Raw genomic sequence first — 23515 nt, 5'->3', positions numbered from 1 at the left:
CTAGATCTGTTTAGCTAGCTGCCAGTAGTGCAATTAGGGTTGCCATCTTTTTCCCAGAAGATTCCTGGACACTTTCTAAATGGGGGTGGAGGGGGGGTGGCTAGGGGCATGGCTTCTCGCGGCCTCAAATTCAATATGAAATCAAATGTATATATATAATATATATATGATATATATATTATATGATATTATATATATATATATATATATATATATATATATATATATTATATATATATATATATATAATGTATATATAGCAAAAAACAGAGTGCACTCCACGGGACTTTGTTTGCAATAAAATCACTTTTTCTGTGAACATTTCTTCTTTCGGAAGATTATTGGAATGTAAAATATTTATAACTCACTTAGGGCTGTAGCGTATCATGTCCGACAGACATCACTGAAAGCCGACAGCATAGGCTGTCGGCATTTATCATTGCACAAGCAGTTCACCAGAACTGCTTGTGCAATGCCGCCCCCTGCAGATTCGGGGCCATTTGGCCGCTAGCAGGGGATGTCAATTAGCCCGATCATATGGGATCGGGCGGACTGAAGACCACAGCCTCAGAGGCAACTGACAAGTTATGGAGGGCCATTTGGCCCTTGTTAAATCGACCCCATACTAACTTCTTAGAGTCCAAAGATCGGCAAATTCACAAAAACAGCAAAGATGTTTTTATATAAAAGAAAACAAACGTTTATTAATATAGCTCTACACGTTTCAACTATTATATCGTCTTTTTCAAGAGCAAAATTAAAAGAATAAAAGGTTGCTCAACCTTTTATTCTTTTAATTTTGCTCTTGAAAAAGACGATATAATTATTGAAACTTGTTGAGTATATGTTGTTTTTATACTCGGAGTTGCTACACATTCAATACCGGAGTATTTTCTCAATCCCCAGCTTGACTATCATTCATGCATTGGAGGGATGCATCTTTACAAGCTAACATCTGCCGTAATACTGCACTATCACTTGGTTAGTTTTACATACATCAGTGAAGTTTTCATTTCTAGTGACATCTGAAATTCATTCCTTAACACCTGAGATTGATATCTATTTACCATATCGAGAGGTACACAGGATCTGCTCCATCTATATCTGAACTTCTATATACTTAACAGTCCCCTGGGAGAGACTGTAGGAAGGCAGCGGTCTTTAGAGGGGAGTATCGGTTCTTTTCCATTTGTACAGGTTTTTTGTAATAACATCCCAAATTGTCTGTATTTTTTTTTTGTATATAAGCATATAGATATACAGTATATTTATTGGAAACACACAGTTCCAATAGACCGCAATGTAAAGGCACTTTTCAGTGCTGTTTTGTTTCAAACACCCCACGCCTGCCAACTGTAGCCCCTAAAAACTGCCTTGTGCAGTTATTTTATTAAAAAATAAAAATGCTGCAATTTTTTAATAAAATACACACCACTGTATTTTGGGGCATTTGGAGCACATTTATAAAATTAACCAGAGTTCTGCTCTGTGTTTAATTTTATAAGCGCTAATTGCTACTGCGACCTCGCAGTAGCAATAACCAGCCATTTGTAATGGCTGATTATTTATTTGCCTGTTTGCGGGCGCACAATAAATTAGCGCTCCACTTGTAATCTAGCCCTATATGAGTGATTGTTTACTTGACAACCACATAATAACCCCAAATGTGTTGACACATAAAAGGCTGGGACATTGCCATATTAGTCATCACTAATGGTCATCATATTAGCACTTTTAGCTGTCTACAGGTCATTTTATTTCTTTAATGTAAACTTAGGAGTGTTACATACCTAAAATGGTTAAATATATAAAATGCAATCAACCAACAGACGCAATAGTTAAAAAAATCGTTTTATTAAGTGTTTTATCAAAAGTAGATTGGACATTCAACTTATCAGAACAAAGTTACTATGTTCAAAACGTACAGGTAGTTTAAATGAAATCATACATTGTAGTGATTGTAATTGATGCTGCATTTGAGATAAGAATGATAGATCGTAATCCCTGCTGGAAACTAGGACAGAGGGAGATGATGATCCTAGCAGAAACAATTCACAGGATGGATAAGATACGATTCCAAAAGGGTCCACAAGAATATTGGTGGAAGCTTGCCTTGCTTGCAAAGCCTTGTGACGTACTGATGAACAACCAAAAACCATCAGACACAGTAAGGTGTAACAGACATGTATTCAAAGGACACAGTACTAATAACATTGCTTTAGACAATACATGGAGAATTGCCAACTCCTAGTGGATCATCTATGGGAAAACAATTTCTGCATCAAGAACACAAAGGAAGGTTCTACTGTCTACTGGAGGTGAACTAGGGTCCTCAGTTTGCTAGGCAGTTGCTTGGCCTGTGATCTGTGGCAGGTCTCAATGTTGTAACTCTTCTGTTTCCTTGTCCTTTATAGCTCCACCTATAGGAGAAGTAGAGTAAAGTCCAGCACACAGGTGCTATCCTGCAAAGTCACAATGACCTGCTTCCAAGGTCAAGGTAATGATATCAAAAAAACAGAGAGTAGTGACAGCATGGATATTTATTCGTGAGACAGCAGGACAAACAGCAACGTTTCGAGACTTCTGTCTCTTTGTTAGCTCCACCTATATACAGCTGCTGTCTTGATAAACCCAGCACTTCCTATTCTCTTTGCCCATTTATGGAGTTATCTTTGGGTGTGTTTATATGATGCTGCCCGCCTGCTGCTAGATTTGTTTGGTTTGTTATCTTTTGTAATTTATCACAAATCCTTGTCATTGTATACCCCTATCTTTGTACCCAGCGCTACAGAATTTTGCGGAGTTATACAAATAAATGATCATAATATTAATATATGTTCTGTCTTGCTAGCTGCCTTGAACTTGCTGTACTTAAAGGGGCAGCACACTTTATATGTTGAAAGACTGTCTTCACTGAAAATGACTGCTCTTGGATTGGTAACATTACAAATAAGCAATACAACATAGGACAACATTTTAAAATTCAGTTACTTTGTTCCAACAATTTTCAAATGGCAAGAAAGTCAGGGCACTCATGCAGATCCTATCTGCACATTATTAATTGGTGTTTATAACTTGCTCTGCATAGAACTGTTTAAGTTCTTACGGAAAAAGTCTTGCATCTCTCTCCAACTGATTTCCTGGGCACTACAGTGTGCAAGAAGCTCCCCTCCCCACATCAGTGGAAGTGGGAAAAAAGGGGACTGTGATACAGGACAAAAAGGAGACCCAGGTGGTTCCAGGAGATGACCAGCTCTTGGGAAAGACTTCAGGTGCACATTGTTCTTGCCATGCTTCCTTGCTCTGGCCAATGCTTCTTTTGCAAATTTCAAACTGTCGTAATTCTGATCCTCTTCTCCAACTATGAACAGAATGGAGCCTCTGGCCTTCTCCAGTGGGAGTATACAGTCCTGATGTGCTGGATCTCTTGTGTCTGCTAAGGTGTCACTTAAACTCATGACGCCTATGTCTGTCACTGTAACTCTTTCTATGTGGTAGGGAATCCCACACAGGGAGACGTCACCGTAACTCATAGAGTTGCCATTAATTGCGTTAGTTCCATTAATACACACTGTTGCTTTTACCTGAGGCAGGTAAGTGGCCATAGCCAGTGCGATCTCTGCACCTTTGCATATAGCCACTACGCCAACGCCATCGCCAGAGACCTAAATGAAAGAGAATTACATTATTGATAGTTTAGGAAAGGGACACTGTACTCAAAACTATTCATCCATAAGAAAGAGTAACATTTAAATGTAATTTTGTTTGAAAAAATATGAAATAGAAGCTTTTTTAATAGTAGCTAATATACCAGAATCAATTCTGCACTTCCTGTTAAAGCTCCTTGGCTTACAGTTACTTCCTACAAATGCTTAGTGAGCTTTAGCAGGAAGCCCCTATCAGCCAATGAGCATGTGTAGGAAGTTCCTATCAACCAATGAGCATGTGTAGGAAGTTCCTATCAACCAATGAGCATGTGTAGGAAGTTCCTATCAACCAATGAGCATTTGTGGGAAATGCCTATCAACCTATGAGGGTTGATAAAGTACACAAGTGATACACTTATTTCTTGCAGGAAATCACACATACTAATTACTGATGCATGGGAGTACAGCAATTTAAGAACTATTAGGCGATGTCCTTTATTTTTTTTTAATTAAAAGAATATGCCTAATTATTCATCTCTGTAGCTTGGTGCATATCTCAGGAATCCTTTAAAGGGATATGAAACCCAAAAATGTTCTTTCATGATTCAGACAAAGCATGTGATTTTTTTAAAAACGTTATAATTTACTTTTATTATAATTTTTTCTTCTTTCTCTTCGTATCTTTTGTTGAAAAGCAGGGACTTATGGTTAGGAGGTGGACAATTTCTGAAGCACTATACAGAAGCAGTTTTGCAAGAATGTAATCCATTTGCAAGAGCAATAGATGACGGCACTATTTCCTGCCAGATAGTGCTCTAGATGCCTACCTAGGTATCTCTTCAACACAGAATATCATGGGAATTATAATAGAAGTAAATTGGAAAGTTTTTAAAAATGGTTTGCTCTGTCTGAATCACAAAAGAACATGTTTGGGTTTCACATACTTACTGTATATTTTCCACTCATTTATAAATCTACTATCCTTTCCATACTAAATACACAGTTCAGGTTGGGTTTCTGCTACGTTATATCATTAAAGGGACAGTCTACACCAGAATTTTTATTGTTTTAAAAGATAGATAATTTCTTTATTACCCATTCCCCAGTTTTGCATAACCAACGCAGTTATATTAATATACTTTTAACCTCTGTGATTACCTTGTATCTAAGCCTCTGCAGACTGCCCCTTTTTTCAGTTCTTTTGACAGACGTGCAGTCTAGCCAATCAGTGCCAGCTCCCAGATTACTTCACGTGCACAAGCACAGTGTTATCTATATGAAATACATGAACTAACATCCTCTAGTGGTGAAAAACTGTTAAAATGCAATCTGAAAGAGGTGGTCTTCAAGGTCTAAGAAATTAGCATATGAACCTCCTATGTTAAGTTTTCAACTAAGAATACCAAGAGAACAAAGCAAAATTGGTGATAAAAGTAAATTGGAAATTTTTTTAAAATTACATGCCCTATCTGAATCATGAAAGTATATTTTGGCCTAGAATGTCCCTTTAAGGAACATTATACTCAAAATGCTTCTATCATGCATATGAATGAGCAGCAACTGATCATGGTAAACATATTTATGCATGGAAAGGCTTAAGTAAAAGCAATTTAAAGGGACAGTCAAGTCTCAAAAAAACTTTCATGTTTCAAATTGGGCATGCAATTTTAAACAACTTTCCAATTTACTTTTATCACTAATTTTGCTTTGTTCTTTGGTATTCTTAGTTGAAGGCTAAACCTAGGAAGGCTCATATGATAATTTCTAAGCCCTTGAAGGCCGCTCTTATTATATGCTTTTTTATTTGCTTTTCACAACAGGGGAGAGCTAGTTCATGTGAGCCATATAAATAACATTGTGATCACGCCCGTGGATTTGTGACAGACACTGCACTAATTGGCTAAAATGAAAGTCAATAGATAATAAACAAAATGTCATGTGATCAGGGGGCTGTCAGAAGATGCTTAGATACAAGGTAATCACAGAGGTAAAAAATATATTAATATAACTGTGTTGGCTATGCAAAACTGGGGGATGGGTGATAAAGGGATTATCTATCTTTTAAAACAACAACAATTCTGGTGTTGATTGTCCCTTTAATACGAAAACTGTTATGTAGACAACTGACACTGCTGTATTGGTCAAGAAGAGTTAAATAATTGCCATTTTTACAGTGACCATAAGATATTTAGATGGTATTATATAAATATGTCACAACTGTGTGTTCCTTTATTTGTTGCAAAGTGTGTTGTGCAGTTGTATTATGGTGCTTGTTTTCATTTAGTAAAAAAGGTCACTTGCTCTAACAGTCAATAGGTTTCTTTTTTAGTAGTGTGTGAAGGTTCAGATTGGCTTTAATATGTGGTATAGTAGCGTGATGTACAGTGAATTTCTTTTTACTTTGGGGTTCTTAAGCAAAAGCTCTGCAGCTTCTTCAAAATAGGTTAGATCCACGTGTCCTAGGAAGTTTGGCAGATCTTCATAAGCAAAATAAGCCAGTGCAAGAGAGGCAAATCCACGACTGGCCAGAAGGCTGCTTCGAAATTCCAACAATCCTCCAATACCGCCAAACATGTCGATGACTCCTGGAAACGGACCATCTCCTGAAAAACACATATACATTGTATTTTGTATATACTGGAAAAGGTACAAATGCATATCTTTTTATAAAATGTATATGATTTGGGCTGGATGACATGCTGAATTATCCAAGAGTAAATGCATTATTGATAGTATCTAGTATTGATAAAGACACAACAGCACATAAGATTATGGAATAGATCTTTTTCCTAGAACGTGCCCACAAAATTCCAAAAGAAGCACTGCCCCTACTGTCTATTTTGAAGCCATCTTGGAAGAACTTTTGCGTCATGAGCTAGGAAGAGGGGGGAGAGCAAGTTCACACCTTTTAACTAAATAAATAAATAAATAAATAAATAAATACAAAAATGTGAGGCTAATACTGCTCTGTTAGTGGAACACAATGGGTAAATTACTGCTCCATGCTATTGGTTCAAAACATCACTGCTCTTTGTCTGTGGATGTTACTGGCCCAGACCTTCCCATATTGAAGAATCCTCACTGGAAGCTTGACATACATCGCTATCATGGTAGCCAGATTGTTGTGCTCCTGTCAATCTATGCACCGTGCCTACTGTCTGAGTTTTTCAACAATCATAGCTCAAATAACAAAGTATAGATAGTTTCGTCTCTTGCCTTTCTTTTTTTACCCACAAAACTGTTTTTGTTTTTTTAGATAATGGAGTTGAATCTAATAGAGAATATAGAAGTATATAAATAAAATAAAACAATTTGTCAGTCACACTGATAACCATATTTATATAATCCCAGTGTAAGTGTACAGTGTGAAGATGTGACATTTCACAAACCATCACTTGTAAGGGATTAAAACAAGAGAACAGTTCTACTAAGAAACTTCTTATTAAACTTTGACTTCAGATGGACTCCTAGAACAATTAAATATTCCATGTAAATTAGAACAGCTTTATAAGATTAATCACACTCGCTTGTTCTCCAATTTAAAAAAAAGAAATGAGGAAATGATCTACATATAAAATCTCATTTTATGGCTGAATGGTAGTAAGCAAGATGTCAATTCTTCCCAAACTTCTGTACCTAAAAGACTATGCTTACACACAGAGAAGGTGGTGGATTATGAGTTCCGAACCTTAGGCGTACTTTTATGCTGCTAGGATTGCTCAGACGGCACAGTGGCACAGTATGACTCATAAAATAGCCTGGGTTCAGTTAGAAAGTGAAATTATCTCAGTCAACAACATTTGTAAACTCCTTTGGTTCTAGAGGAAACATAGACCTTTAGCTTGAAAGAGATACATCTAGGGCTGCAACTAATGATTATTTTCATAATCGATTAATCGGCCGATTATTTTTTCGATTAATCGACTAATCGGATAAAAAGAGAATCAATAATAGTTTTCTATGTTTTAAATAAAATCCACATAATGAGTGTTACAAATATAAACTTCAGACTAAAACTTTACTTTAACACAACTGTTTCTTCAATTTTTAAGCAGCAGAGCCCAGTTTTATAATTAAACAAAACAAAACCACAAACTGTTTGAAAAGAGGTAAAACTAGAAAGAGTTAGACTATCACTGTTAATAACATTCTGTTATTCACTCTTTCAGAAACTTTGCATTGAAATGCAAAAATCTCAACATGTCCACATGCTTCTGGCTAAGGCTGGTTCTCTGTTTGCAGCTATATTTCCTGCAGCAGAGAAAAGGCTGTTGAGGTGTATAAGCAGTGTTTTGCCAATTTCACCAAAGTGGGATATTTATCTTTGTTAGCTCTTCACCAATGCTAAGTGTTTTCTACCTTGGCAAGGGGCCTCTCAATAAAGTAACCCTTGACTTCATTCTAACATAAAAATATCTTGAATATCTATATGCAATGGTAAATAACCAGCTATAAGGTTAGGGGAAATATCTAGTCCGCTCCAAAAATAACGAATATATACTTATAAAGGTTGACTCTATTACATATCACAATTTATTAAAAATATAAAAAAACAATAAAAAACAAAATCAAAAGTGCTAAGGACTGTATATCAATAATAGGACAAAGCCTTACACATGTATTTATACAGTACATATAATCAGCAATAGCAAGCAATACGCTAATAATTGTGCAAACAGATAATAGTGCACATCAATTTAAATAACTCCCATCAATCTAGGGGCTAGGTGTAAAGCTTGGCACTATATCATGAAAACCATAGTTCCAAATCACCAAATTTAATATAAACAATCCAAATGATGACTATTATATCTGGGTTGTACATAAGCCAGGGTTAGTTGTAAACGTATACTGTCCTGAAAAAGTGAAAAGTATACGTCTGTAGACATCCTTTAGGCTAAGGACATAACCATAAAACACAATACCATATGCAGGAGTTCATTGGAGTGAAGCAGCTGGTGTTGTGCACAGACAAACTAATTGCAAACCAACTAATCGATTATGAGATTCGTTGACAACTATTTTCATAATCGATTATGACGATTAGTTGTTGCAGCTCTAGATACATCACAGTTACCCACAATATTAAATTATGGGATGCACTTACTAATAGATTTCCCCTGCTGTGTGTGAGTTTGCCAGCCTCCCCCTTGATTACCCTCTCCTCAAAGGTAAGTAAAGAGGTTAGCAGTATCTGGGCTAATAAAGAATGCTTTAAAATTGCTGATGTTTATAAGGGCTTTGTTATACTCACTTTTGACCAATACATTCCCTCCGGTACTACCCAATTATTGGTTCCAGTATTTACAGCTGCTATCCAGAGCTAGAAACTTTGCGAAAGAAATATCAGAGCGGAAATATTACATTTTCTGAGCGGGTATGCATTTCGTCACAATATCTTAAAGGGACAGTATACACCAATTTTTATATAACTGCATGTAATAGACACCAATATAAAGCATAATATGCACAGATACTGATATAAAAATCCAGTATAAAACCATTTAAAAACTTACTTAGAAGCTCCCAGTTTAGCTCTGTTAAAAAGGTAGCTAGAACACCCACTTTAAGTGGGAAATAACTGACACTTCCCCCTTCCTCTGCATATGAAAAGACTTTACACATACTTCAGTATTCTCCTAAAACTTTGGGGCTTGGTTAGGAGTCTGAAAATCAGAGCAATGTTATTTAAAAATAAGCAAAACTATTCTTTTTTTTTTTTTTAAACCTGTATGGGCTATATAAATAGATCATCTACAAAACACTTATGCAAAGAAAAATTGAGTGCATAAAGTCTCTTTAAAGGGGCAATAGCAGTATTATACGCTGCATTTAACCTGACTTTAGGCCCACAGAAACTCAAATTTATGAATAATTGTGAAAAGGACTTATTTTTTTCTAAAACTGTAAATTACTGGTCTGATATAATCCACAAAGGTTTGTCATTCACTTGTAGTGCTAATTTGAAAGAAAGCTTCCTCAAATTGGTTCATAGATGGTACATGTATCCTAATAGGAACTGAAAAATCTCATAGCCTTCCTAAGTGCTTCAGAGGTTGTGAAGATGGTGGAACCTTTTTTTCATATGTGGTGGGTCTGCCCAGGGGTTCAAAAATACTGGGTTTTGACTTCCAAACTACTAAGATAACTATTTGACAAACATGTAAAGTTAACCCCAGAACAAGCATTGTTACATGTTCCCATAGAGGCTTTGCCCAAAAACTAGTAGCTCAGATTTTTACTGCAGTCACTGTTAGGGGTCGATTTATCGAAGGCTTCGCCAGCCTTCACCCCCCTACGACGAGAACCTGCAGTCCGTATTAATGAAGCACTTCCCTAACCTCTTCGCCACCTCTTAGGTTTGCGAATTTCAATTTCCCCGGTCTCGTCTGACCGGTGGAGATTGACAGCTCCTGCCTGCGCGTGATTGGATGTGCGCGGGCAGGGAGCAGCATTGCACAAGAGCGCAAAACTGTGTTCTAGTGCAATGCTGAATTCAGCCCCCAGAGGCGAGCTGCGGCAGACAGGGGCGCGTATGTACGCCCCTGTCTGCTGTAGCTTGATAAATCGACCCCTTAGCATAGCTAAGTACTGGAAACTGGAAATTCTCACCTTTGATGTAATCTTGAATAAGATTAGATTTTATCACTGAATGTCCAACCTATCCTCCTCCTTTAGATAATAGAAAGCAATATCTTGAAACTTGGGAGATGTAGATCTTCAGGCAAGACAGACAGCATATGAATAACAGACCAATTTATAGTATTATGTATCCCTCCTTTCAAAACCTTTTTATACCCTTTTTTTTTAGCTTGCCGACGCCACCTTACCCGTATCATATTCTATATTCAATTCTTTCTTTGTAACGTACTGTTTGCTCAGTGCTTTCCTTACTCTTTCTTTCTCATAGGCCTAGATTTAGAGTTTGGCATTAGCCGTCAAAACCAGCGTTAGAGGCTCCTAACGCTGGTTTTGGGCTACCGCCGGTATTTAGAGTCAGTCAGGAAAGGGTCTAACGCTCACTTTGCAGCTGCGACTTTTCCATACCGCAGATCCCCCTACGCCAATTGCGTATCCTATCTTTTCAATGGGATCTTTCTAACGCCGGTATTTAGAGTCGTGGCTGAAGTGAGCGTTAGAAATCTAACAACAAAACTCCAGCCGCAGAAAAAAGTCAGTAGTTAAGAGTTTTCTGGGCTAACGCCGGTTTATAAAGCTCTTAACTACTGTGCTCTAAAGTACACTAACACCCATAAACTACCTATGTACCCCTAAACCGAGGCCCCCCCACATCGCCGCCACTCTATTAAAAAATTTTAACCCCTAATCTGCCGACCGCAAACCGCCGCCACCTACGTTATCCCTATGTACCCCTAATCTGCTGCCCCTAATACCGCCGACACCTACATAATATTTATTAACCCTTAATCTGCCGCCCCCGCTATCGCTGACACCTGCATATTTTTTTTAACCCCTAATCTGCCGCTCCGTACACCGCCGCAACCTACATTATACCTATGTACCCCTAATCTGCTGCCCCTAACACAGCCGACCCCTATATTATATTTATTAACCCCTAATCTGCCGCACCCAACGTCGCCTCCACCTACCTACAATTATTAACCCCTAATCTGCCGACCGGACCACACCGCTACTATAATAAATGTATTAACCCCTAAAGCTAAGTCTAACACTAACACCCCCCTAAATTAAATATAATTTAAATCTAACGAAATAAATTAACTCATTAAATAAATTATTCCTATTTAAAGATAAATACTTACCTGTAAAATAAACCCTAATATAGCTACAATATAAATTATAATTATATTGTAGCTATTTTAGGATTAATATTTATTTTACAGGCAACTTTGTATTTATTTTAACCAGGTACAATAGCTATTAAATAGTTATTTACTATTTAATAGCTAAAATAGTTAAAATAATTACAAAATTACCTGTAAAATAAATCCTAACCTAAGTTACAACTAACCTAACACTACACTATCAATAAATTAATTAAATACAATAGCTACAAATAAATACAATTAAATAAACTAACTAAAGTACAAAAAATAAAAAAATATTTACAAACATTAGAAAAATATTACAACAATTTTAAACTAATTACACCTACTCTAAGCCCCCTAATAAAATAACAAAGACCCCCAAAATAAAAAAATGCCCTACCCTATTCTAAATTTAAAAAGTTCAAAGCTCTTTTACCTTACCAGCCCTGAAAAGGGCCATTTGCGGGGCATGCCCCAAATAATTCAGCTCTTTTGCCTGTAAAAAAAAAACATACAATACCCCCCCCCCAACATTACAACCCACCACCCACATACCCCTAATCTAACCCAAACCCCCGTTAAATAAACCTAACACTAAGCCCCTGAAGATCTTCCTACCTTATCTTCACCATGCCAGGTTCACCGATCCGTCCTCCGAAGTCTTCATCCAAGCCTCCGAAGTCTTCATCTAAGCCCAAGCGGGGGCTGGCGATCCATAATCCGGCTGAAGTCTTCTATCAAGCGGCGGCTGAAGAGGTCCAGAAGAGGCTCCAAAGTCTTCCTCCTATCCGGGCAGAAGAGTAGATCCGGACCGGCAACCATCTTCTTCAAAGCGGTGACAAGCGGCTCCATGTTGAAGACCTCCGGCGCGGATCCATCCTCTTCTTGCGACGTCCTAAGTCCGAATGAAGGTTCCTTTAAGGGACGTCATCCAAGATGGCGTCCCTCGAATTCCGATTGGCTGATAGGATTCTATCAGCCAATCGGAATTAAGGTAGGAAAATTCTGATTGGCTGATGGAATCAGCCAATCAGATTCAAGCTCAATCTGATTGGCTGATCCAATCAGCCAATCGGATTGAACTTGAATCTGATTGGCTGATTCCATCAGCCAATCAGAATTTTCCTACCTTAATTCCGATTGGCTGATAGAATCCTATCAGCCAATCGGAATTCGAGGGACGCCATCTTGGATGACGTCCCTTAAAGGAACCTTCATTCGGACTTAGGACGTCGCAAGAAGAGGATGGATCCGTGCCGGAGGTCTTCAACATGGAGCCGCTTGTCACCGCTTTGAAGAAGATGGTTACCGGTCCGGATCTACTCTTCTGCCCGGATAGGAGGAAGATTTTGGAGCCTCTTCTGGACCTCTTCAGCCGCCGCTTGATAGAAGACTTCAGCCAGATTATGGATCGCCAGCCCCCGCTTGGGCTTGGATGAAGACTTCAGAGGCTTGGATGAAGACTTCGGAGGACGGATCAGTGAACCTGGCATGGTGAAGATAAGGTAGGAAGATCTTCAGGGGCTTAGTGTTAGGTTTATTTAAGGGGGGTTTGGGTTAGATTAGGGGTATGTGGGTGGTGGGTTGTAATGTTGGGGGGGTATTGTATGTTTTTTTTTACAGGCAAAAGAGCTGAATTATTTGGGGCATGCCCTGCAAATGGCCCTTTTCAGGGCTGGTAAGGTAAAAGAGCTTTGAACTTTTTAAATTTAGAATAGGGTAGGGCATTTTTTTTATTTTGGGGGTCTTTGTTATTTTATTAGGGGGCTTAGAGTAGGTGTAATTAGTTTAAAATTGTTGTAATATTTTTCTAATGTTTGTAAATATTTTTTTATTTTTTGTAACTTAGTTCTTTTTTATTTTTTGTACTTTAGTTAGTTTATTTAATTGTATTTATTTGTAGCTATTGTATTTAATTAATTTATTTATAGTGTAGTGTTAGGTTTAATTGTAACTTAGGTTAGGATTTATTTTACAGGTAATTTTGTAATTATTTTAACTAGGTAGCTATTAAATAGTAAATAACTATTTAATAGCTATTGTACCTGGTTAAAATAAATACAAAGTTGCCTGTAAAATAAATATTAATCCTAAAATAACTACAATATAATTATTTGTTATATTGTAGCTATATTAGGGTTTATTTTACAGGTAAGTATTTATCTTTAAATAGGAATAATTTATTTAATAAGAGTTAATTTATTTCGTTAGATTTAAATTATATTTAACTTAGGGGGGTGTTAGTGTTAGGGTTAGACTTAGCTTTAGGGATTAATACATTTATTAGAGTAGCGGCGAGATCCGGTCGGCAGATTAGGGGTTAATAATTGAAGTTAGGTGTCGGCGATGTTAGGGAGGGCAGATTAGGGGTTAATACTATTTCTTATAGGGTTATTGAGGCGGGAGTGAGGCGGATTAGGGGTTAATAACTTTATTATAGTAGCGGTGAGGTGCGGTCGGCAGATTAGGGGTTAATTATTGTAGGTAGCTGGCGGCGACGTTGTGGGGGCAGATTAGGGGTACATAGGGATAAGGTAGGTTGCGGCGGTGTACGGAGCGGCAGATTAGGGGTTAATAAGTGTAAGGTTAGGGGTGTTTAGACTCGGGGTACACGTTAGGGTATTAGGTGCAGACTTAGGAAGTGTTTCCCCATAGGAAACAATGGGGCCGCGTTAGGAGCTGAACGCTGCTTTTTTGCAGGTGTTAGGTTTTTTTTCAGCTCAAACTGCCCCATTGTTTCCTATGGGGGAAATCATGCACGAGCACGTTTTTGAAGCTGGCTGCGTCCGTAAGCACCGCTGGTATTGAGAGTTGCAGTTGCGGTAAATATGCTATACGCTCCCTTTTTGGAGCCTAACGCAGCCCTTCTGTGAACTCTAAATACCAGCGGTATTTAAAAGGTGCGGCCAGAAAAAAGCACGCATAGCTAACGCACCCCTTTGGCCGCAAAACTCTAAATCTAGGCGATAGTCTTTTATATTTAAAATGTTACCCTTAAAATATTGATTTGTCCATCTGGATAATAATTATTTTTACAGAATTTCACATTAGACGTTCTCTGTACCTGATTAATGTGATATCGTAATGAGAATGTTCCTTTTCCCCATACAGATAAGGTACTTTTATCATTATATATGACGATTGTTTATTTGATATTACTTTTTTTAGAGTACAATTGTTTGATTTACTGCATACATTTCTAAACTTTAATGAAAAACTAATTCAACAAAAATAAGAGAACAGCTTTGAAGAGACCTGAACTTCATTCGAAGGGCAACATACTTTCTGCTTCCAAGAAGAGCTAAATTACATGGGGATTTGTAAATTATACAGCCACTATAATCCATAATCAGCAGTGCTTTATCTGGTCACTTGTAAAGCATTACCTTTGAGGACAAAGTCCTGAATTAAGTAGGACATAGAGCAATATCAGTCATGTACAGTGAGAAAAAAATATGATATATGAAAGGTGTATTTTATATTCATGAACTATTGTGGTTTGTTGGTAATATGGTAGAAATTAAAAAAACTCCACTTGAAAATTTAATTTTACTATAATAATGACCAGTGCTGTTTATTTCTATTTTTATTACACATATGCACCTAAAACACCCTATCAGTTTGTTAATATTTTTTTATATCATAATAAATTTTAAAAAATGTAACATAATATTTCTAATGTTTAGAAAGCCAATTCAAAAAAAAAAAAAAATGTATCCCCACCTCCAGTCTGATAGGCAGAAACAGGGTTCTGCTATAAAAATGAAGTGCATTCATTTACTAGAACAAAATTAGCATATAAACCTACCTAGGTTTAGCTTTCAACTAAAACACCAAGAGAAAAAAGCAAATTTGATGATAAAATTAAATGAGAAATGACATGCCCTATCTGAATCATGAAAGTTTAATTTGGACTTTACTATCCCTTTAAGTCTTACACTTTACTCTAGGTTTTCACTCACGCTAACCCGAAGCACACAAATTTAGTTTGCGTTCGAGCGACAGTGTTTACTTACAACTTGTAAAATGGGAGCAATTTTGCTTATTGTGACCCACGCTAACGATATCACACCACTTGTAATCTAGCCCCGCATTGGTACCACTTATACGTGCCTAATGTGTGAGTACATTATATAATATGCCTCATGCACGGTGCACTGATCATACTTACCAATCATCACCAATTAAATCACGGATGTGGTGCAATTAAAGGGACAGTCTACACCAGAATTTTTATTGTTTTAAAAGATAGATAATCCCTTTATTACCCATTTCCAAGTTTTGCATAACTAACACAGTTATAATAATATACTTTTAACCTCTGTGATTATCTTGTATCTAAACCTCTGCAAACTGCCCCTTTTTTCAGTTCTTTTGACAGACTTCCAGTCTAGCCAATCAGTGACTGCTCCCAGATAACTTCTCGTGCACGAGCACAGTTTTATCTATATGAAATACATGAACTAACACCCTCTAGTGGTGAAAAACTGTTAAAATGCAATCTGAAAGAGGTGGGCTTCAAGGTCTAAGAAATTAGCATATGAACCTCCTAGGTTAAGCTTTCAACTAAGAATACCAAGAGAACAAAGCATAATTGGTGATAAAAGTAAATTGGAAAATTGTTTAAAATTACATGGTCTATCTGAATCATGAAAGTTTATTTTGGCCTAGACTGTCCCTTTAATGGCATGGCCTCTTTGGACAATAGTTGTTTAATCAGCTACTCAAACATTATAATTATTCTTTAAGTACTCACTCTTATAAAACGTCATAATCTCAAAAATTTATGAATTAGAATACTGATATGATACATCTAAACCATTAAAATGGACAAAGACAAAACAACAGTAATATCTCACCTGGAGGTAGGAAGAGAGCCCCTCTCACTCGTCCTTCTCTGATCTGAATTCTCTTTACACCAGGTGCCACATACCATCTCTCCAGAACTTTAGAGACTTCTGGAGGGTTTTCAGGAGGCGAACTGAGTATCAGGTAGAGGTAAACCTCCAAGTTGATATAGAAAGGGCTTCCCATAACATCACGTTTTATTAATCTTAGATAAGGGTTGACTGGTTTTAGAGCCCAGAATAGCCCCATAGGATAAATTCCTTTATAATTTCCACCCACTGCTGGTGTATGATCCAGGTCCACTACTCCATCTGTATCACTGATGTAGAAGGCTACAGAGCTGAAAACATGCCCCTTCTCATCCTTTACCCAAGCTCTCAGAGTGATGAGCTGTTGAGGCTGGAGACCACATACACGGACCCTTACATTCTCATCTGCCAGGGACACCTCAGGTGTAACCACAAGGCTAATCATGTCAGTGGATCCAGAAGAACAATTCTGAAAGAAATGAAATACTTCAAAGCACAATATCTATACTTTATAAAGCAATGGACCTTTTCTTACAAAAAAGAAACCTATAAATGAAAAAAAGTATAAAATAAAATGACAAGAATATTATGCATTATGATGTCTCTGCATAAAAAGTAATGTGGTTCTTTGGATGCATGAATTACATATTACTAACTAAAATCTGAACACAGATGGGTAACAACCATTATTTTAAAATGTAAAACCTTTCTATTTAACTATTTATAATGCTATTTTTCTAGTGTACTTATTAACAGAAGAGAATAGGATTTGCAATATATGAGAACCGGAGCTATGCTGCCTCAGATACAAGTCTTTAGCTCCCTAACTATGATCAGCTGTTTTAGTATAATACATATTGACTTTTCTTTGTTATTGTATAAAAACCATGGCTCTATATATTTTTTTAGCTTCAGTTTTTTATTCTGCCTTATTATAAGAACTTCATAAATGACACAGTTTGATTGGTTTTATTAGCTTTCTTGGTGTGTTGAATTTATGCGCACAGTACATACATATATATGACAGTGGATTGGATAAAAAGGGGGAACCCTAAGTGCAAGGCAGAAAGAGTAGATTTTAACTCCAACTATAAGGGGGGGGGGGGGTGCAGGGATACTGGAGGTTGTATTTTTGAGAAAGGTAAGAAAAAATGAGAAGTCCTTAGAATTTTACCCAGGCACATACCAGAAGAAGGTTTCTACCATAGTTATTGATTTGGTTGTGTATGGTCTCAGGTCCAATCTAAGTACTAATCTGAAGGCTGGGGGCAGAAGTCAGGGTTGTGCTGTGAGGGGAGCTGTTAGTATGGCTGGACCCCAGAGCTGCGCTGAAGAGGATTGGCATGACGGATAGTGCATGCTGCGCTAAGGGCATCTTAGAGGGCATGAAGAGGATTTAGAGGTATGTACTAAGTTTAGCGCACAGGATCTGCAGGCTTCTCCTATTAACATGACTGACTACCTGTGCTAAAAGAAGCACTATTTGTAACCTGGATGTCGGAAGTGACCTTGGCGCCAATATCTATGTGGGAGGTTTTAAAAGACCCCTGCTGACATCAGTAAGGTTATTCTCATGGAAGTCCTGGCGTGTTTGTCTCTTATCTGCTTTCTAGGTTTTGACCCCAGGTAATATCCTGGTTTATGCTCCAAGCCTTATCCCTGCATGTTCCCCGAACTGAGGACTGATTAGCTGGCTTCTGACTACTGGAACACAACTGACCTTCTTCTGCTGTGATGTTTAGTTCGTGATGGATTTTCTAGTATTAACTGATCCCTGGTATTTATCTGGTGGCGCCCTTGGCTTGTTCCTGACAACCGTATTCATTGCATTTATCAGTATCTATCAAGTGGCAGATAATTTGCTTTGTATATTTTAAGTCCTGCTGGTGATTTCAAACAAAGTATTTTCACAAAAAATATTTTAAAACTATATTTAAAATGCATTACAATGGGTTATGTTAATAGAGCTTCAAAAACAGAAAGATCTAGCAAAATTATTTATAAACTAAAAACACTAGCCATAATATAGTGTAAAGGTCAGAAAACAACCATACGTAATGTTATTGGGTTAGAATGACTGTACTTATACAAATAGCACCACCACCATCATACCAAGAAATGTTCACAATGACCTGACCCTGAGAGTCACAAATAACTGGCACTAAATGTAAAACTAGTCACTGCATTATTAAACTGATGCTGACCAAAAAAACAAAAGAATCAGAGCTCAAGCCCCTGCAGTCACTGTCAGCAACATATCCTAATGAGACTCTGCATCAGGCCCCTGGTCCAGCCATCCCCTAAAGCTTCTTATAGCCTAGGCCATCTTTATGTAGAACAACAATTCTTTTTTTCAGATCCTCAGAGAGTTCTTTGCCATGAGGTGCCATGTTAAACTTCCAGTGACCAGTATGAGAGAGTGTGAGAGCGATAACACCAAATTTAACACACCTGCTCCCCATTCACACCTGAGACCTTATAACAAGTCACATGACACCGGGGAGGGAAAATGGCTAATTGGGCCCGATTTGGACATACTTTTTTTTATGTAGTATAGTGGTCCCCCCACTCCCCCCCTCTGGCAATCATTAGCTAGGGAGCCCCACCTCCCTTTTTCTGTTGTGTAGCTCCCCATCCATCCCTCCCACTCTTCATGTTTTTCCTGCAGTGTAGGCCCCAGCCTACTCTCTCCCTCGGCTGCTGGACAGCCCAGCCCACCCGCCTTCCCTCCCACACCTCCCACCGGCACCAGCAGATAATCGTTACAGATGGTGACACACACAGTGTCACCTTCTGTAATGATCAGGCATCTGCCTTCATATGGAACCTGAGCACCAATCGTGTTTCAGTTCCATATGCAGACAGATGCCTGGAGTTTCCTGCAGCTTGGACGTATATACACAGCATGCGGTACGATAGACAAAGTACCACATGACGTATATATATATATGTGTCCATTTGGTTTAAGGGGTTAAAGGGACAAGAAAGATGTCAATGATTCAGATAGAGCATACAGTTTTAAACAACTTTCCAATGTGATCCAATGATCAATTTTGCTTCATTTTCTTGGTATTCTTTGTTGAAGGAGCAGCAGTGCACAACTGGGAGCTAGCTGATCATATCAAGTGAGAAAATGTCAAGAGGCATGTATGTGCAACCACTAATCAGCAGCTGAATCCCAGTAGTACATTTCTGCTCCTGAAGGTACCTATACAACAAAGGATGCCAAGAGAACAAAGCAAATTTGATAATAGAAGTAAAATGGAAAGTTGTTTAAAATGACGTGCTCTTTCTGAATCATGAAAGAAAATGATTGGGTTTCATGTCCCTTTAAGTAACCATATCATGTTACAGATACTGCACGTCATGGAAGCAGAAAACAAAAACACTAAAAATAACTTCATGAATGAATTACTTTACTTAAAATATTGAATCAGATGCTTATCCATATAAATATACATAAGGTAAATCATGTATTTATTATGTTTGTTAATCAGACTGAGTTAATGTGGGTTTTTTCCAGGTTATGTTAAGAGAGTTTATATTATGAGTCATATAGTATGAGTTTCTGCAGATAACTATTGCAATCTAGATGTCAACATGCAAAAACAAAAATTGTATGCACCACCCAGAAACAATTGTGTTCTCTGTCATGTCAATAAAGCATTATTTGTATTGAATCCACCTCCCCTCTCTTACCAAATGATTCCTTTTCAGCACCGAGCAGTCAGTGTTTGCTGCTTGACAGAGAGTCTATAAAATACTACAGTGCTGTGCTACAAGGCAACATGCCTGGCTGTGTAGTATGTCAGCTTCTTATTGGCTGTTGCCTACTCCACCCAATGATTTGCTAAAGTCCAATACAAACACATTTTCTTCACTGCATTATAGTGCTGTGTATTATACCACTGAGCTATTTATTTATTTATTTATAAAATATTTTACCAGGAAGGATACATTGAGATTTCTCTCGTTTTCAAGTATGTCCTGGGATCACAAAACATTGCATTGATACAATAGGGTACAATAAAATACAAAAACAATAATAAAAATACACATTATATGCAAACATTTAACATAGAGCAGGTATGAAATATTTATCCATGACAGGAGCATTCTGTTTTGAGATATGTATAGAGGGATCTCTTAAAGGATTTTAGGCTTGGGGAAGTTTTTAAAGTGTGAGGGAGGTCATTCCATAATTGTGGCGCTCTGTAGGAAAAGGAGGATCGAGCTGCTTTTTTTTTGTATTGAGGCAAGCTAAATAATGTGCTGTTATTGGATCGGAGGTTATAGGAGGTGGGAATAGCAGAGCTATTATGTAATAATATAGCTAACTAAACTGTTCAGTGAGCAGAGGAATGTGTGACCTTTAACTAAACACAGGAAATGAAAGAACAAATAGAAATGATCCTAGTGATCAGATTTTAGTTACTAGATATTGTGACACAATATTTGGAGTCCTGCTCAGCTCACACTACAGATAAGTACTCTTAAACTTTGGATATTAAAAAGGACATTGTATATTTAAAAAAAAAAATATTTACATTATCTACACAACTTCCTTATATCTGTGTAATGCTTATTTAAGACAACTTTGAAGGAGCATAAAACCTAAAAATGTTCTTTCATGATTCAGAGCATATAATTTTAAAAGTTTCCAATTCACTTTGCACATGTCTGAAGCACCACATGGTAGGAAGAAGTGCTGCCATCTAGTGCTCTTGCGTATGTATAACATTCTTGCATAACTGACAGAACAGACAATGCAAGTGGCGAGATTGCTCCTATATAAAGTAATGCAGCTCGCTGGAAGGGGACACAGGGCGCCTTTAAAAATTAAATCCTGCAGCCAATATAAATCACATGACGCTGTTTTCTGCATATAGCATCTTACAATCGCCTAGATTTTCGTATGCGTGTGTTTGTCTATTAAGCTATACGTTTCTCCAACATTGATGTGTCCGGTCCACGGCGTCATCCTTACTTGTGGGAATATCTCTTCCCCAACAGGAAATGGCAAAGAGTTCCAGCAAAGCTGGCCATATAGTCCCTCCTAGGCTCCGCCCACCCCAGTCATTCTCTTTGCCGTTGCACAGGCAACATCTCCACGGAGATGGTTAAGAGTATGTGGTGTTTAGTTGTAGTTTTTTATTCTACTATCAAGAGTTTGTTATTTTAAAATAGTGCTGGTATGTACTATTTACTCTGAAACAGAAAAGGATGAAGATTTCTGTTTGTGAGAGGAAGATGATTTTAGCAGACAGTAACTAAAATCGATTGCTGTTTCCACATAGGACTGTTGAGATGAAGTAACTTCAGTTGGGGGAAACAGTTAGCAGACTTTTCTGCTTAAGGTATGACTAGCCATATTTCTAACAAGACTGTGTAATGCTGGAAGGCTGTCATTTCCCCTCATGGGGACCGGTAAGCCATTTTCTTAGTTTCAAACAGAATAACAGGCTTAATATGGGCTATAAAACTGGTAGACACTTTTATGGGCTAAATCGATTGCTTTATTTGGACATTTTATACATGTTTATGCTGATAATTCACATTTATAAACTTGGGGAGCGTTTTTTAACGGCAGGCACTATGTTAGACACCTTTTCCAGTCAGGGAGGGCCTTCCCAGTTGTAGGCTGAGCCTCATTTTCACGCCATTACTGCGCAGTTGTTTTTGAGAGCAAGACATGCAGATGAATGTGTGAGGACCAGAAAGTTGTTGGAAAAGTTTCTAGAAGGCGTCATTTGGTATCGTATTCCCCTCTGGGCTTGGTAAAGTCACAGCAAAGGCTGTAGCTGGGACTGTATAGGGGTTAAATTTGTAAACGGCTCCGGTTCCGTTATTTTAAGGGTTAAAGCTCTGAAAATTGGTATGCAATACTCTTAAGGCTTTAAGACACTGTGGTGAAATTTTGGTAAATTTTGAACAATTCCTTCATACTTTTTCACATATTCAGTAATAAAGTGTGCTCTGTTTAAAATTTAAAGAGACAGTAACGGTTTTATTTTAAAAGTTTTTTGTGCTTTATTGACAAGTTTAAGCCTGTTTAACATGTCTGAGCCTTCGGAAAAAGCTATGTTCTATATGTGTGAAAGCCAATGTGTCTCCCCACTCAAAATTGTGTGATAATTGTGCCATAGCGTCCAAACAAAGTAAGGACAGTACTGCCACAGATAATGAAATTGCCCAAGATGATTCCTCAGATGAGGGGAGTAGACATGATACTACATCATCCCCTACTGTGTCTACACCAGTTTTGCCCACGCAGGAGGCCCCTAGTACATCTAGCGCGCCAATGCTTATTACCATGCAACAATTGACGGCTGTAATGGATAACTCCATAGCAAATATTTTATCCAAAATGCCTGCATATCAGAGAAAGCGCGATTGCTCTGTTTTAAACACTGAAGAGCAGGAGGGTGCTGATGATAATTGTTCTGTCATACCCTCACACCAATCTGAAGTGGCCATGAGGGAGGTTTTGTCAGATGGGGAAATTTCAGATTCAGGAAAAATTTCTCAACAAGCTGAACCTGATGTTGTGACATTTAAATTTAAATTAGAACATCTCCGCGCACTGCTTAAGGAGGTGTTATCTACTCTGGATGATTTTGACAACTTGGTCATTCCAGAGAAATTATGCAAGATGGACAAGTTTCTAGAGGTTCCGGTGCACCCCGACGCTTTTCCTATACCCAAGCGGGTGGCGGACATAGTGAATAAGGAGTGGGAGAAGCCCGGCATACCTTTTTGTTCCCCCACCTATATTTAAGAAATTATTTCCTATGGTCGACCCCAGAAAGGACTTATGGCAGACAGTCCCTAAGGTCGAGGGGGCAGTTTCTACTCTAAACAAGCAAACTACTATCCCTATCGAGGATAGTTGTGCTTTCAAAGATCCTATGGATAAAAAATTGGAAGGTTTGCTTAAAAAGATTTTTGTACAGCAGGGTTACCTTCTACAACCCATTTCGTGCATTGTTCCTGTCACTACAGCAGCGTGGTTCTGGTTCGAGGAACTAGAAAAGTCGCTCAGTAGAGAGACTCCGTATGAGGAGGTTATGGACAGAGTTCACGCACTTAAGTTGGCTAACTCTTTTATTTAAGATGCCGCTTTGCAATTAGCTAGATTAGCGGCGAAAAATTCAGGGTTTGCAATTGTGGCGCGTAGAGCGCTTTGGCTAAAGTCTTGGTC

General features: G+C 37.9%; 1 protein-coding gene across 2 annotated transcripts; it reads right to left on the bottom strand.

Moving 5' to 3' along the window:
- Positions 1–1835: 1835 nt before the first annotated feature.
- LOC128648445 (acyl-coenzyme A amino acid N-acyltransferase 1) lies at positions 1836–20115 on the bottom strand. Of its 2 annotated transcripts, XR_008400599.1 has the most exons (5): positions 20014–20115; positions 16297–16783; positions 6048–6250; positions 2605–3665; positions 1836–2420 (listed from the first exon to the last, which is right to left on the bottom strand). XR_008400599.1 is itself a non-coding variant. In XM_053701106.1 (4 exons), exons 2-4 carry the CDS (start codon positions 16757–16759, stop codon positions 3069–3071), a joined length of 1263 nt encoding a protein of 420 aa, XP_053557081.1. In that variant the 5' UTR covers positions 16760–16783; positions 20014–20115; the 3' UTR covers positions 1836–3068. The 2 variants fall into 2 exon arrangements, 1 of the variants encoding a protein (XP_053557081.1); XM_053701106.1 differs by having other exon boundaries at positions 1836–3665.
- Between the last annotated feature and the right edge of the window lie 3400 nt (positions 20116–23515).

The sequence above is a fragment of the Bombina bombina genome, chromosome 2 (genome assembly GCF_027579735.1).
Source record: "Bombina bombina isolate aBomBom1 chromosome 2, aBomBom1.pri, whole genome shotgun sequence".
NCBI classification, from domain to species: domain Eukaryota; kingdom Metazoa; phylum Chordata; class Amphibia; order Anura; family Bombinatoridae; genus Bombina; species Bombina bombina.
The sequence above is the reverse complement of the archived record's forward strand: the minus strand, read 5'-3'. Positions and strand labels throughout refer to the sequence as shown.

Coding starts and splice junctions, on each gene's coding strand:
- LOC128648445 (XM_053701106.1), bottom strand. CDS start 16,759: ATGATTAGCCTTGTGGTTACACCTGAGGTGTCCCTGGCAGATGAGAAT. Junction 6,251..16,296: donor GGCTCTCTTCCTACCTCCAG/GTGAGATATTAC, acceptor TGTGTTTTTCAG/GAGATGGTCCGTTTCCAGGA. Junction 3,666..6,047: donor TTTTGCTTAAGAACCCCAAA/GTAAAAAGAAAT, acceptor TCTTTCATTTAG/GTCTCTGGCGATGGCGTTGG.